The sequence below is a fragment of the Phragmites australis genome, chromosome 23 (genome assembly GCF_958298935.1).
Source record: "Phragmites australis chromosome 23, lpPhrAust1.1, whole genome shotgun sequence".
NCBI lineage: Eukaryota > Viridiplantae > Streptophyta > Magnoliopsida > Poales > Poaceae > Phragmites > Phragmites australis.
Genome location: NC_084943.1, coordinates 4,020,150 through 4,033,873, shown reverse-complemented (window position 1 = coordinate 4,033,873; position 13,724 = coordinate 4,020,150). Strand labels below are relative to the sequence as shown.

The 13,724-nt window shown below is 38.4% G+C and overlaps 1 protein-coding gene across 2 annotated transcripts; it reads left to right on the top strand.

Annotated features, from left to right (window-relative positions):
• Positions 1 to 7,669: 7,669 nt before the first annotated feature.
• LOC133906371 (NAD-dependent protein deacylase SRT2-like) lies at positions 7,670 to 13,091 on the top strand. Of its 2 annotated transcripts, none has more exons than XM_062348253.1 (11): positions 7,670 to 8,034; positions 8,850 to 8,937; positions 9,028 to 9,277; positions 9,363 to 9,428; positions 9,518 to 9,563; positions 10,155 to 10,315; positions 10,399 to 10,528; positions 11,647 to 11,811; positions 12,044 to 12,171; positions 12,319 to 12,418; positions 12,516 to 13,091. In XM_062348253.1, the coding sequence occupies exons 1-11, from the start codon at positions 7,990 to 7,992 to the stop codon at positions 12,567 to 12,569; spliced, it is 1,233 nt and encodes a 410-aa protein (XP_062204237.1). In that variant the 5' UTR covers positions 7,670 to 7,989; the 3' UTR covers positions 12,570 to 13,091. The 2 variants fall into 2 exon arrangements, with proteins under 2 accessions (XP_062204237.1, XP_062204238.1); XM_062348254.1 differs by having other exon boundaries at positions 7,674 to 8,034; positions 8,898 to 8,937.
• Positions 13,092 to 13,724: the final 633 nt, after the last annotated feature.

Below are 13,724 nucleotides of genomic sequence, written 5' to 3'. Positions count from 1 at the left end.
AGCTAAGAATAATTATCGAGCAGTTGACCACATATACATGATAAAATTCACGGGTCACACTGAGGTAATTGAATTCTCTGGTGCTTCTCCAACGTTCCCCAAGTATGCATATACTCTAGCATCATTTGATACATTAAGGATCAGAATTGATTACACTAGAGACATGTCAGATAACTATATATTCATTTATATATTACATCTACCATTCCTAATATACATTTTATCTATTGTAATACCATCATATAATTTTAATAAAATAACATATAATCTAACATTATACAGACACAATAGGACAAGGGATCTCTATTGAACCTGCTACAACAACTTATGTCAAAGGTATTAAAAAGACAATACGACACCTCTACATTTCGGATGGAAGGTATAACTACATAAAATAACTTATTGTAATTTATATACCAATCTTTACTCTTTTTTATTTATTCTTTCTCTTTAGTCTACTTATTTAAAGTTTATTAGTCTTCCTAAAAAATATGTGTGTGGTTCGACTAAAACATATTCTGAACTATCCATACAATAAATTTGGTATGGTTTAGACCGCAAATGGCAATTCTTTTTGGCTCCACAAATCACCTAAGTATTATTGTTATAGAACAAATTGTAACATATACCAATATTCGAAATTGAATAATTCAAATTCTACGATTCTATTGGATGTGCATGTTTGCAAATAGGACATGTACATGTTGCATTAAGCGCTAACAAATTTTGAGGAAAATCGAACATAATTGCTAATTATTTAGAGGGCGTTTACAAGGCTAAATAGTATGAAATGATAAAAATGCATATAAATGGAGCATTGCAAAGGAACTTACTTTTTCACCAAGTAACGTAGGGTTGGAAATAATTTTAGAAATTATTACGCCACATGATAGGAATATTAGTGAATTTTCTCAGATTTTTGGGAATTTATTTGAGGCCTTAAAAAATACTAGAATTTCTAAAAGTAACTATTTTTGGAGTTTTTTATGTTAAAACCTAGATGGGGTATTTGAGGTGAATACTTTTAAAATGGATTCATCATGAATTATAGGATATACAGAAAAAGTTTCATGAATTTTAGAGTACGAAAACCCCATTACTCAAATAGAGAAAGCGGATAGAGAATAATTGAAACCGCAGAAAATACTATTCATCCGAAAAATACTGTTCATTCAAGTTACGCCAACCAATTTGGCGTGACTCAGGCTGCCACGTCGAATCCACGTGTAAAGGCGCCAGGGTTTCCGCCAGCGTAGCCATTTTGGTCACGCCAATGACTATGGCGTGACTACGTTGGGGAGTCACGCCAGACACTTTGGCGTGACAAAATAGGCTAGTTCCTGTAAATTTAGGTTTCGACGGGCTATTATTAAAATATTAGTTTTAAAAAGACTAAAATAAAAAAAAGTCCGTATCTCAACGCATGGTTTTCAATTTTGCCCTTTGATCAAATTCCACCTCGTTAATTGTGCAATTCAATTTCAACCACACAAATACAGAGCACACTCTGGATTCAAACACTTATAATCTTTTTATCTCGCGTGCTAAAGAATGTTTTCTCCCGGCTACTGATCATACTGATTAAGCAAACGTTTAAACAAGGAGTACAATTATCGACACAGAAATTCCATAATTTTCATTTGGATAGAATTAAACATGCGCGGCATTATATGACACGGCAAGTCACGTTAACGCTAACAGAGCTAAGGAGAGATTATGACTAGATGGTTTTGCTAACTTAGCCTAGAATACATATTTATATGGACCAAATTCTCTTCACCTACACCTACATGCTTCATACTTCCATTTACATAGGCCAAAAGACATGTGCTTAAAAAGGACGCCCATTTTTACACGATCCAAAAAACTTCTCTTTGTAGACACCCACACCCATATGCTTCTTGTAGCAGAGATTGCATATGTTTTAGACCTGCAAGGATCTCTGTTTTAAGCAAAATACCGCCTTCTGAGCATTTTTAACGTTGATGGAGAAAAGCACTATCGTAAGCTCATCCATTAAGCTGCCTACATACCTCTTGTACCAAATTGCGATCACACTTAATTTGTATTGAAAGTTTGCTCTCTCTTTCTAACCCATTTTTGTTAACATGAGGGATCTTGTAGTTGTTCCCACCCTGAGCCTTTATGGTCTCTATCATGACAACCTGCAAAGCCGTGAATATCTGATTTGAGAAACCAAATGGATAAGTGCATTGATTTGATTGTGATGAGTCATTGACAACGTTAGATTTGAGTTGATCTTGATTTGTTTGAATGTGTTTGTGCGTGATTATGTTTATGGCTAATCAAAGTTGGAGTAAGAGTTTCTGTCTCGGGTACAGGAAGTTTACACTCACCAGATAGTTCGATATGAGGATTTTTAATCTCACTGGATACTCCGGTGTGTGGCAAGTTTGAGCACCAAAACATTTCAGGGCACGGAGGAAAATGGACATCAGCTTACCGGATGATCCAGGGTGATCTACTCACCGTAAGGTCTGGTGTTGAGACGCTTTTAACACCGGAGCATTTAACAGAGATGCAGGTTTTCAGTGCTAGAGTTGTTCTACACACTGGATAGTCCAGTGTAAACACCAGAGGAACACCAGACTGTTTAACAGAGAAGTGCAAAATTATGGTCTGATGGTGGTCTATTGACCTAATGGTCCGGTGTTCAGCCTAGTGAACACCGGACCTTTTTCCAGAGGGAATTTAGAGTCTGGATGAGTTGTACACACCGGATAGTCTAGTACTTATACTGAGCGCTAGATTATCCAGTGTTCATGTTTTTGTGAGATATGCTATTTTTGCAGGATTTTGATTTGGACTAACTTGTGATAAGTGTACATTGTGTTTGGAGATACATGTCTGCTTGTCTCATGATGTATAGGTGATGGATGCAACTTGGTGGCTAACGGTGGGATAATTGGGGCCAAGTATGATGCTTGGTGCCAAACGATTGAGGAAGTCGAGCGAAGTCGAGGGTGATCCTAGCTGTGCACATGGAGGTCAAGTAAAGCTTGGAAGGAAGGATGAAGACGGCGTGTTGACAAAGTCAAGCGGAGGGGATGCTGGTGCAAGCGACAAGACGGCCTTAGGGATCGAGAGCGGGAGAGACTTGTCAGCGGTCAAGATCGCAAGATAGAGTACATGCGTCGATATCGGGATGCTTGCTTGAGGTCAAAGCAAGCAGTTGTGAGTCATGCTTTGAGAAGCATACGATGCGGTTTCATGGTTTGTTCTTCAAACCGTGGAAGGGTGAAGTGCACGTTGTACTATCGCGAAGGTAGCGTCGAGGTGAAGCTAAGTCGCGAAGGTGTCATGGCTATTCGATGGACAGAGAAAAATATGGACCAAAATACTCCCGTGGTAGGTAGGAGGGCATTGTAAGCGAGAGGTATTTTGGGAACAATAAAACTTGACATCCAAAGAACCTCCCAAGGCCTATAAATAGAGGAGTATGGCTGTTGGGAGAGGGTGAGCCAGCCACTTATGCTTGAGAGCTACATTTTTAGAGGAGATGAGAAGATAAACTTAGCCTCTCTAACAGGTTAGAGCTTTTGTGAGAGAAAATACTTTGTAATCTGTCTAAAATAGGGTTGACCTCTTGTTAAAAATGAAGTGCAAGTTTTCCCTTCTAGTCTCGTTCTATTAGCTCTGTGTTTTGTTGCAAGTTTTTTTCTTTTGGATGTAATTTTCGTTTTGATTTTTTGGTTGAAATTTCAGTATCTTGTGAAGTTATTATCTTTATTGTTAGAAGCATAAAATTCGCACACATATGTATACAAATGGGTATTGAATTCCCTTGCCACTATTCCATCAACTTGGGGTTTTCTTCTCTAGGTAGCTTTTATTGATTCAAAGTTGCAAGCTTTTATTCACGAAGACATATATAATGGTCTTGAACCTAGATATCATCTGTCGAGTCATGTTACCTCGTAATCTAGCCTCGATTATGAGGCAAAAGACAAGCAATGAGCTAGGAGATTGGACATGACCAAAGTTTGCAGTGATGAATGCACTAGCACTGCCATAATCTAGCCTCGATTTACAGGGATGCTGCAGATCGGGAGCTCAGCAAGAGGGCTGGGACGCAGAAGGTAAGGAGGACGGTAAGGCAACAGAGGAGAATGACACGGACTCGCTGGCAGCTCCCACGAGAAATACGAATGGCAGAAGCAGTAGAGAAAAGCTGAGGATGATAATAATATACTCCGTAGAATAGCAGGGAGCTTGCAAACTTACCATTCGAAGGCGTCCATCCTTGAGTACCTTCTTCTTCCTATATTTCTTCTTGTGGGATCACATTTGAATCAATATCTGCATGAACTCTTCGGCCATAATCTTGACGAGGAGCTTCCAGCTCTATTTCTTCATGAGGCACCACATTCAAGTCAATTGCTCTCAAAACTTCTTGTCCATAATCTTCACACCTAGCGTTGTTTGGGTTGTCCTCTGCGATTCCTCCTCCATCATCATGGAGATCATGTTGAGGTCAAGTAGAGCTAACGAGCAATGCAAGTCATTTGAGGTAGGCTGACTGTTGTCAATATGAAAAATAGAGGGTTGCCCGTGGGGCTTAGGAGAAGATACCAGAATCTCCAGTGTTTAAGCACCAAATGTGTATTGGGCGGGCTTTTCAAATTTCGGACTAAAACTATGCATGAGCTATGACACCAAGCAAAAATCATTCTACCATGTCCTTGTACAAATATCAAGAATGCAACAAGCCAAACCATTAGTGGGCACCACCTGTACTTATTTTTTGCCGTTAGGAGGGGCATTTTAGTCTTAATTCACTCAAAAAATCATTGCCTAAATTTACGTGTTTAGTCAAAAGTATCAAGTATTATGAAACGGAGAGAGTACATTTTGATTATTTTTATAAATATATTTTGTAACTAGCCTGCACAAAAATAATTTCTGAAAATAAACATTTTTGCACGGCGCCATGACATCAAGTGCCATAATTAAACAACACGGTGTTATGTCAATTGACGCTATGGTATGATCTTGCATATTTAATATAGAAGATCATACGTGGCAGCTATGGCAACACCAAAATGCGTTATTTAACAACGATACCAATAGTAATGATGCCGTAAAAATTGTTATTTTTTTATATTATTTTCAGATAGATCCATGTGTAGAAAATATTTTTAAAAATGGCTGAAATCTAAAAATTCCACATTGCGCGGGCCTCTCTCGTACTTGTTTCTGTATTCACAGCCAAGGTACCAAACTTGAAATTATTGCATAGTTCGGAATTTCAGAAGTATCTGAAAATGACAAATTCAAATCACTTGAAAAATTAGACACTCCGAAAAACTGTATTTGGGGGTTTAATACTATTAAAATGTGTAAACTTGATCATCGCTTCCTTTTTATATTCGCAAATAATATGAGTATATTTGTTTCAAAAATGTAGTTCTGTAGTACTATGATTATACTATATTTTATAAATGCATTACAACAGAGATTAGTAAACAGCTATAGCTTAGGCATTGCACCCATATACGAAATATATATGTTGCATATGATTCCATTCTCACAAAAGATCCTAGAGTACTGCTGACATATGTTTTCATCAACAGAAATCCTATAGATGGAATTATCCATGTCACCGATTAAAAACTTTTACCCCTCGCCAAGAAGAAATATTAAATCTTCTATAACAGTGATGAGAGTGTTATAAGTGTATCTCTAATAATCCACATCAGCTAGCTATAAGGATGTTCATATCGTATTTTTATTTATATAGAGGAGAGTTAATGTGAGGAGAGAGAAAAACTATCTACTAACGTGTAGTTAATCTATAGCGCAATCTAAGATACATGCAAACTTTTAATACCTATTACATATTAACTCGTATTAAATTAGGAGAATATATAGCTAGCTCAATAAAAAAGTTATATATTTTGTTATCTATATATGATATGAATAATTTTTACATCCGATGGATGATTACATTATTGAAGACGCTCAGCTTAGGTTACTGTTGGTGATACTGTGATGGAAGAGGACAAGGAAAACAAAAGGTCAACTGCTCATCAAAACTACCCTTTTTCTCCTGTGAGAGCACATGCACTTGTAACTAATCTGCTTGTGCACTGTGTAGACTTGGTCTGTCACCTCTAGCCGTAGACCAGCTCATTTGATGAACAAAATTCAAATTGTTATTGTTCATATGAATGAGTAATTTTGTTCAAATTATTTAACCTTTGATGAATTTGTTAGCTTATATCATTGCAAAAAATTGTAAGCCATGAAATAAAATTCAATTGGAAGTTGACATTGGGATTTAACCTTTGATGAACGTGCAAGATTTAACCTTTGATGAACGTGCAGGATTTCAAATTATTTAACCTTTGATGAACGTGCAAGATTTGCTCGGCTCCGCACTGTAGAGGCCCCTTGATTATACTCAAAGAACTGTAGAGAATCCATCAAGGCATCAAGCATGGTGTCGTTGGAACATGTTACTAGTTATTCATATTGAACACTGGGGTCATTTCCTTGTAGATATTGAATCCTCTATTTTCTTTTCGTTTGTCTTTTGAAAGAATGTGTTCCTTCTGTTTTTCCAAGTCTGCTGGTTGACGAGAAGCAATTCGAGAGTAACGCATGGTTGTATGAGGAAAAAAAAATTACCGACCTAAACAAACTATGTGGCTTTATATACAAAGAAATAGGTAGTGTCGAGGAGAACTCAAATTTGTATTTTTTATGATACATTCACACTCTCAACCATCTAATTTAGGCTTGATTCACAAGAATGATTGTATACGTGTATTTGGTAGCAAACGGAAAGGGGAATGCAGGATTTTTTTGTCTTGGAATGGAAAAATTGCCTTTCATCCATACTATCTTGTTTGGCAAAACTTTTAAACTTAGGGGTAATTTGCAATTTTATAGATATGTTAATACAAACCGTGATGACGATCTGAGATGTCTTTTTCGTTTAAAAGAAAAGGCAGTTCCCTTGTATTTTGCTCATGTCCTTATGGCATCATGCTCCACGTGTGTGGTGTAATACACCAGAGCTACCCAGAGGAGGTTACCTCTGCCCCATGCAAAGTGGAATCTTAGTCGACATATGTCAATATTTTACAAGACACGTGATAATATTGCAGCAGTAACATGTTTAAGGTTGGGTAGTTGGAGTTGGCTCGTCCACGTGCTCAGAGCTTGTCACACGTGATCTGCGATTTTTTTTTTACAGAATGCTCGATTCCATTAGATATAGGCTCTCGGCAAAACGCTAGAAACCAAGTCCATATAAAACCAAGAGCTCGGAGCAGAGGTACTGTTGGGCGGCTTCTTGTTCTTCGGCTCTGGCTCCGTCTCACCCTCCCTCTTTGTTAATATTGCTACTGTATTTGTCTGTCGCTCGTCACCCACTAACCTATCTTTGACGGATAGTTTTCACTCATTCTCGTTGCTAGCTCTATCAACCGTCGGTCTTCTATCACCACGGTCGGTGACACCTCACCGTTCTATCCACCAACCGTCACCACCATCGTGATGCTAATCTTTCTCTTCGGTGGCACAACGGTGATTTCTTAAACTCCACAAAAATCCCTAAACTCTAATCCTACAAAAGTTTTACTCTCTCGTAAGACGAGAAGGAACTGGGAAGGATGATAGAGAGGGGGAGGAATAAGATAGAACCGTAGTCGAAGGATTCGTGGTACCAAACATATATGAATTCTTGGCCCGGGCAGTGCTTCTCTATCCCGAAATGAACCGAGCTTTGTCTAGTCCTTCATACACGCTCTGTTACATCCACGAGGGAGACGTGGCTGCCCACGTAACTGCTGACGTGGCACCCGGCACTTTCGTCACCTCCTACCCGTGTTTGTTTATTTCCCACCAAACAAAACCGCCCCCGCCTCGCCTGCCGCTCTCCGGACCTCGCGGCGACCGCGCTTCCACGTCACGTGCGCCGCCGCCCGCCGGAGAGAGACCCGACCCCCCCCCCCCCCCCCGATGGCGGCGGCCCCGGCGACGCACGCTTACCGCGCTTCGGCTTCGGTAATCGCTCGCCCTCGCTCCATTTTGCCCTTGCGCTGTTCCGTTTTCCCTCTCTTCTGTTTTTTTTTCTTTGGTATAAAGAAAACTGTTCTTTTTGTTTACTTTGATCCAAGGCGTGAGAATGTTAGTGCGTGAATTGGTGTTTGAGGATGCTCGGCAGTCAGCAGCGGCCTACCTTTCGGCATGATTGTAACGACCGATATGTGCACAGTGGAGTTTGGCGAATTGGATCTGAGCTGTGTGATTGGAGAAAGTCCTTGATCAGAACTGAGCTGCAATTTTATATATGTGCTTGTTTTGCATCATTTATCCTACCACACCATGCAATTTTGAAGTGAAATACTGTGATTAGTATGGACTAGTTAAGGATGGAAAGGATATATGCACTATGCACAGGGGGCAAACTTGGTTTTTTCTAGCTGAGGTAGATTAGGATAGGTTATGCTTTCTGTGAAATATGCAACTTATTAGTCGTGAGTCACCCCTGTGGCTCTTGCATGTGCCAATTGTGAACCATTTTTGTGAATGGGTTACCACTAGCCGGTACAAATTTTAGGAAAAGATACAGTGGAGATTGGACGCTTTAAAGAAAAAACTGAGGTCATGTTGTGAAAGACTGTGTGCCACTTCACTTGACATGACCGACACTAAGATTATGAGCTAGTGTAGAAGAAAGATAGTATGAATATGACCCTTTCTTGTGGTGCTGTCATATCGAAGTTTCTTGGAACAATGTCCAGGTTCTGGTTTCTTTGTTGGTTATGTACCAATGCAATTAAGTTGGTGCCTTATAGTATACCTTTTTTACTATCTAGGACTCTAGGTTTATTATACAACCAACTTACACGTGTAATGGAACTCAGATTGCAGGTCTAACAGGTGCCCTTCGAGCAGCATCTAGAGGCAAGTTGGTTGAGAGGAACTTCTTTTTCTCTAGGGTTATTCGGTGATTGCTACTTTTATACTAACAAGTTGAAATTGCTTACTTATCAGGATCATGTCCTCATTTCTGCGATTTCCAAGCATCAGTAAATAATGGACTTCTTTACAGAAGGAAAAAACCTCTACCTCTGAGATGCTCTTTTCACTCCTTGCAAGCAAGAAATAACCATTCATCAGCTGTTGCACCTAAGGACTATTGTGAAACATACATCCAATTTTTAAGAGACAAACGGATAGTTCCTGATTCAGATCCTCCAAATTCTAAGGATGTGGACCTACTGTACCAATTTATTGATAAGAGGTAAGGCTCCGTATATGAACTTCCTTGTCATGTTTCTGAGCTGTATTTGAAGTGAAATAAGCTTCATTGTCTTTTCGTTCTTCAGTAAAAGGCTCATGGTGTTAACTGGAGCAGGAATGAGCACCGAGTCAGGAATTCCTGATTACAGGAGGTACATGCATTGCTAAATCTGTCATAAAACCATATTGCCAGCCTTTTCTTGTGTATGTTCTAACCAGCAGAATTCTTTTTTTATGGCAGTCCTAACGGTGCGTACAATACTGGTTTTAAACCACTTACCCATCAGGTGTGCCCTATTAATGCTTGTTAAGTGACAGGTCTTGTTCATACAAGTGCATTTAGCATTTTGTCTTCCGTTATGAAGCTATTTTTAAAGGGGACATCCTATGCCAAATTGTTTGAATTATATGTTTATTATGTCCATTATCTGTGTGCAAGACTCATCAACAAGGCTACTTGCGTTGGTTATTTCTTCCTTTACAAATCAACTATATTTACAAAACAAGTTAACTCTGGTCTCTACTCTTTTTTTCAGCACTATAACTATCTGGAGTCTTGACTGTTGACTTAAATGTTGTTTTAGTTCTTGAACAACAATTCACCTAGGAAAGCCATTCAATAAATAGCGCTTCTACCATTAGGAAAAATTAACTGTTCTTTCTAGGACTCATCTTTCAGCTTTTCTGCTATGCTCTGTAAGCTGTTGTATGACTTGTTCGATTTTACCATATTATTTTTGCAACTTTGTTTTCGGTGACTAAATGAACTGACTTTTATTAGGAAACCATCCTAACAATCATTGATTCTTCCTGCATTATTCAAAATGATCTTACCATGATTATTTTATCCTTGCCCACTTACCATTTGAACAAAATAGGAGTTTGCTCACTCTATTCAAGCCCAGAGGCGGTACTGGGCTAGGAGCTATGCTGGATGGAGGAGGTTCACGAGAGCACAACCAAATGCAGCCCATTATGTCCTTGCATCTCTAGAAAGAACTGGTTGTGTTCACTCAATGGTTACTCAAAATGTGGATAGGTCGTGACCTGGATCTTATGTTATTGTTAATTAAGAGAATTGTAGCTAATTTTTCACCTTCAGTTTGTGCATCTGTAACTTAGGTTGCATCATCGTGCCGGAAGTAAGCCACTTGAGTTGCATGGAAGTGTATATGATGTAACTTGTTTAGAATGTGGTACATCCATTGGCCGTGAGTCATTCCAGGAGCAAGTGAAGGACCTCAACCCAAAGGTTTGTTATCCATTTGATATATGTTATATATCTCATTCATACTACTCTCAGTAGTATTTGGTTCATATGAGTCCTTGAAAATTATATTTGGCTCGCATAAGACAGAAAGTTATGAGATAGTGTCAGTTCCTTGTAAAATTGTTGACTTACTGTAATCATTTGATATTTGTTTGCTTAAGTTTTATGTTTATTTATTTCAACATGGTTCATCTGTAGTGATTGTTTAGCTGTGCAGCTCTTGCATTTGATGTTAATGTTATTAAATTATCCAATTTTGATCAGTAGAACAATACATATTTGTAGATGACTGGTGCCTCTTGCTACTCAAATCTCCCCGTGAATTAATTCTTATTAAAAAAACTCGAAGAACTAGGTGGCATGGCATATAGAAGAAATAGGCACCCAAATTCGAATTGAGGACGACTTGAACTTGGATGGTCAGAGTGCACACCCACGCCTCCCACCAACTGAGCTAGTATTTGGTTCATATGAGTCCTTGAAAAATATATTTGGCTCACATAAGACAGAAATTTATGAGATAGTGTCAGTTCCTTGTAAAGTTGTTGACTTAACTGTAATCATTTGATATTTGTTTGCTTAGGTTTTTTTGTTTAATTATTTGAACATGGTTCATCTGTAGTGATTGTTTAGCTATGCAGCTCTTGCATTTGATGTTAAAAAAAAATCGAATAGGGGGAGAGACGTCCACCCTAGCATTAATATGTAGAAGGTGAGAATCGAATCCTGGTTGGCTAGGTGACAATCACCTCCACTAGCCAATGTATCTCAGGGGAATTCTCTGCATTTGATGTTAATGTTATTAAATCATCCATTTTTTTTATCGGTAGAACAATACATATTTGTAGATGACTGATGCCTCTTGCTACTCAAATATCCAAGTGAATTAGTTCTTATTAAAGGAAACTTGAAGAACTAGGTTGCATTGCATATAAGAAGAAACAGGCACCCAAATTTGAGTTGAAGAGGACTCGACTTGGATGGTGGGAGTGTACACCCACACCTAGCTCAGTTACTTTGAATTAATTCTTATTATTTTCCTTCTTTGGACCAATGGTTTCAGTAGCCCTGATGACTGACCATTATTGTTGTGTCTGCAGTGGGCTCAAGCTATTGACAGTTTGGAAGTGGGACAACCAGGTTCAGACAAAAGTTTTGGAATGCAGCAGCGACCTGATGGTGATATTGAGATTGATGAGAAGTTATGGGAGCAAGATTTTGATATTCCTAGTTGCAATCAATGTGGTGGAGTGCTAAAACCTGATGTGAGATTCTCTTTCCCCATGTATTTGTGACATTCTGAATTTATCAGAAGAATGATGCTAAGCCACATCTAGCCACATCTAGCGATGACTAGAACAAGAAAATGGAAGTGTTATATCAATATGTTATTCCATTTCTCAACATTTTTTTCCTCAAATCAATGTAATTCTACCATAGGTGTAAGCATCACAATTGAAAGTTACTTATTTAGTGTGTTATTTCTGATGTTTGAAGGTTGTGATGTTTGGTGATAATGTTCCTCAAGAAAGGGCTGAAAGTGCTAAGGATGCTGCAAGAAATTGTGATGCACTTCTGGTGGTTGGTTCAGCACTAATGACAATGTCTGCTTTTAGGCTGGCAAGGTATCATTAGAAAAATAATATTTAACTCTATCTAGCACTACATGATCAAGAGCCAATCATCATGTTTTCTGAGAATTCTCTCTCTTTTTGACTAAATCTTTCAAAATGGATTAAATTCTGTTGAGTTGACGATAAATCCATATTCAGGCTTGCACACGAAGCAAATGCTCCAATAGCCGCGGTTAGCATTGGGGAGACGAGGGCTGATGGCATTTTATCGTTGAAAATCAGTGCAAGATGTGGGGAGGTTAGTGCCTCTTACAGTCTTACTTCGAGCTTTATTGCAACACCTTCTTGCATATGACTTACTGTAGTTCTTTGCTTTGTTGCGACACCTTCTTCAGATATTGCCCAGAGTACTTCAGATGGGAAGTCTGGCCGTACCAAATGTAAGTTGAGCATGTGCGTTCAAAGTGTCAAGACATCTTCTGTGGTAACTGCAGCCTCCCATAAGAAACAATCTTTGAAAATTTCAGCTGTGAAAAAGACAAGGCGAAACAGATAATTAGCTGGAGATCATTCAATTTGTATAGTAGTTCAATGACCATTCGGTTTGCCTGGGGGCATTATTATCCAGAAAAGGGATATTCTCCAAATTGATCATAGGAAATAAGTATACTATCCTGGGATGATTCCTGCAACCAATGATAACTTCTTGTAACTGTAAAAAGGAGTGTTTTTACGATCCTTAGGAGGTACCATGAGGTAATATTAAATTATAACTTTTGGAGGTACCGGAATAAATTTGGTACCTAGGTATAAAAATTTAGTACCTCCATAGTTACAATTCTTGCTACCCCCAAGGATGGTAAAAAGGCTCTGTAAAAAGTGTCCAAATTTGTTACTTGTAACTGTGGATGGTATCTAATGTTCAATTGGGGCCTACATGATGAGGCATAGCTCGGCCGGTCTTGTGTTGATCTCTTGGTTACAAAGTACCAATATATAGGAAAAATTTAGTTTATACTCTTGATAGTACATACTCCCTGCCACGTCTATGTTAAAGAGTCATATATACATATATACACATCTATATATATACACTCTATTTTACTCTTTATGCTAAAAATAGCTATTTAACACCTTAATCCCGTCAACCTATCCTACACCAATAAAAAACATCCCGCAACCGTAAATTCCAATTTATCGAGACCGTAAAATACGTATGACCATAAAAACCATTTCGCAACTGTAAATTTCAATTTATCAAGACCGTAAAATATAACCATAAATACCATTCTGCAACCGTAAATTCCAATTTATCGAGACCATAAAATGTGTATGACTGTAAAAATCATTCCGCAAACATTAAAATTTGGCTTCTGTAATCGCAAAAAAGACTCTTGACAATAAAAATTATGTAGTTTTTATTGTCAAGAGTCGTTTTTATGGTTATACGTATTTTACGGTCTCGATAAATTAGAATTTACAGTTGCGGGATGTTTTTTACGGGTACGGGACTGATTGGCAGGGTTGGTTTGTTGGGGTGTTAAATATACGTATTTTATGGTCTCGATAAATTGGAATTTACGGTTGCGGAATGGTTTTTACGG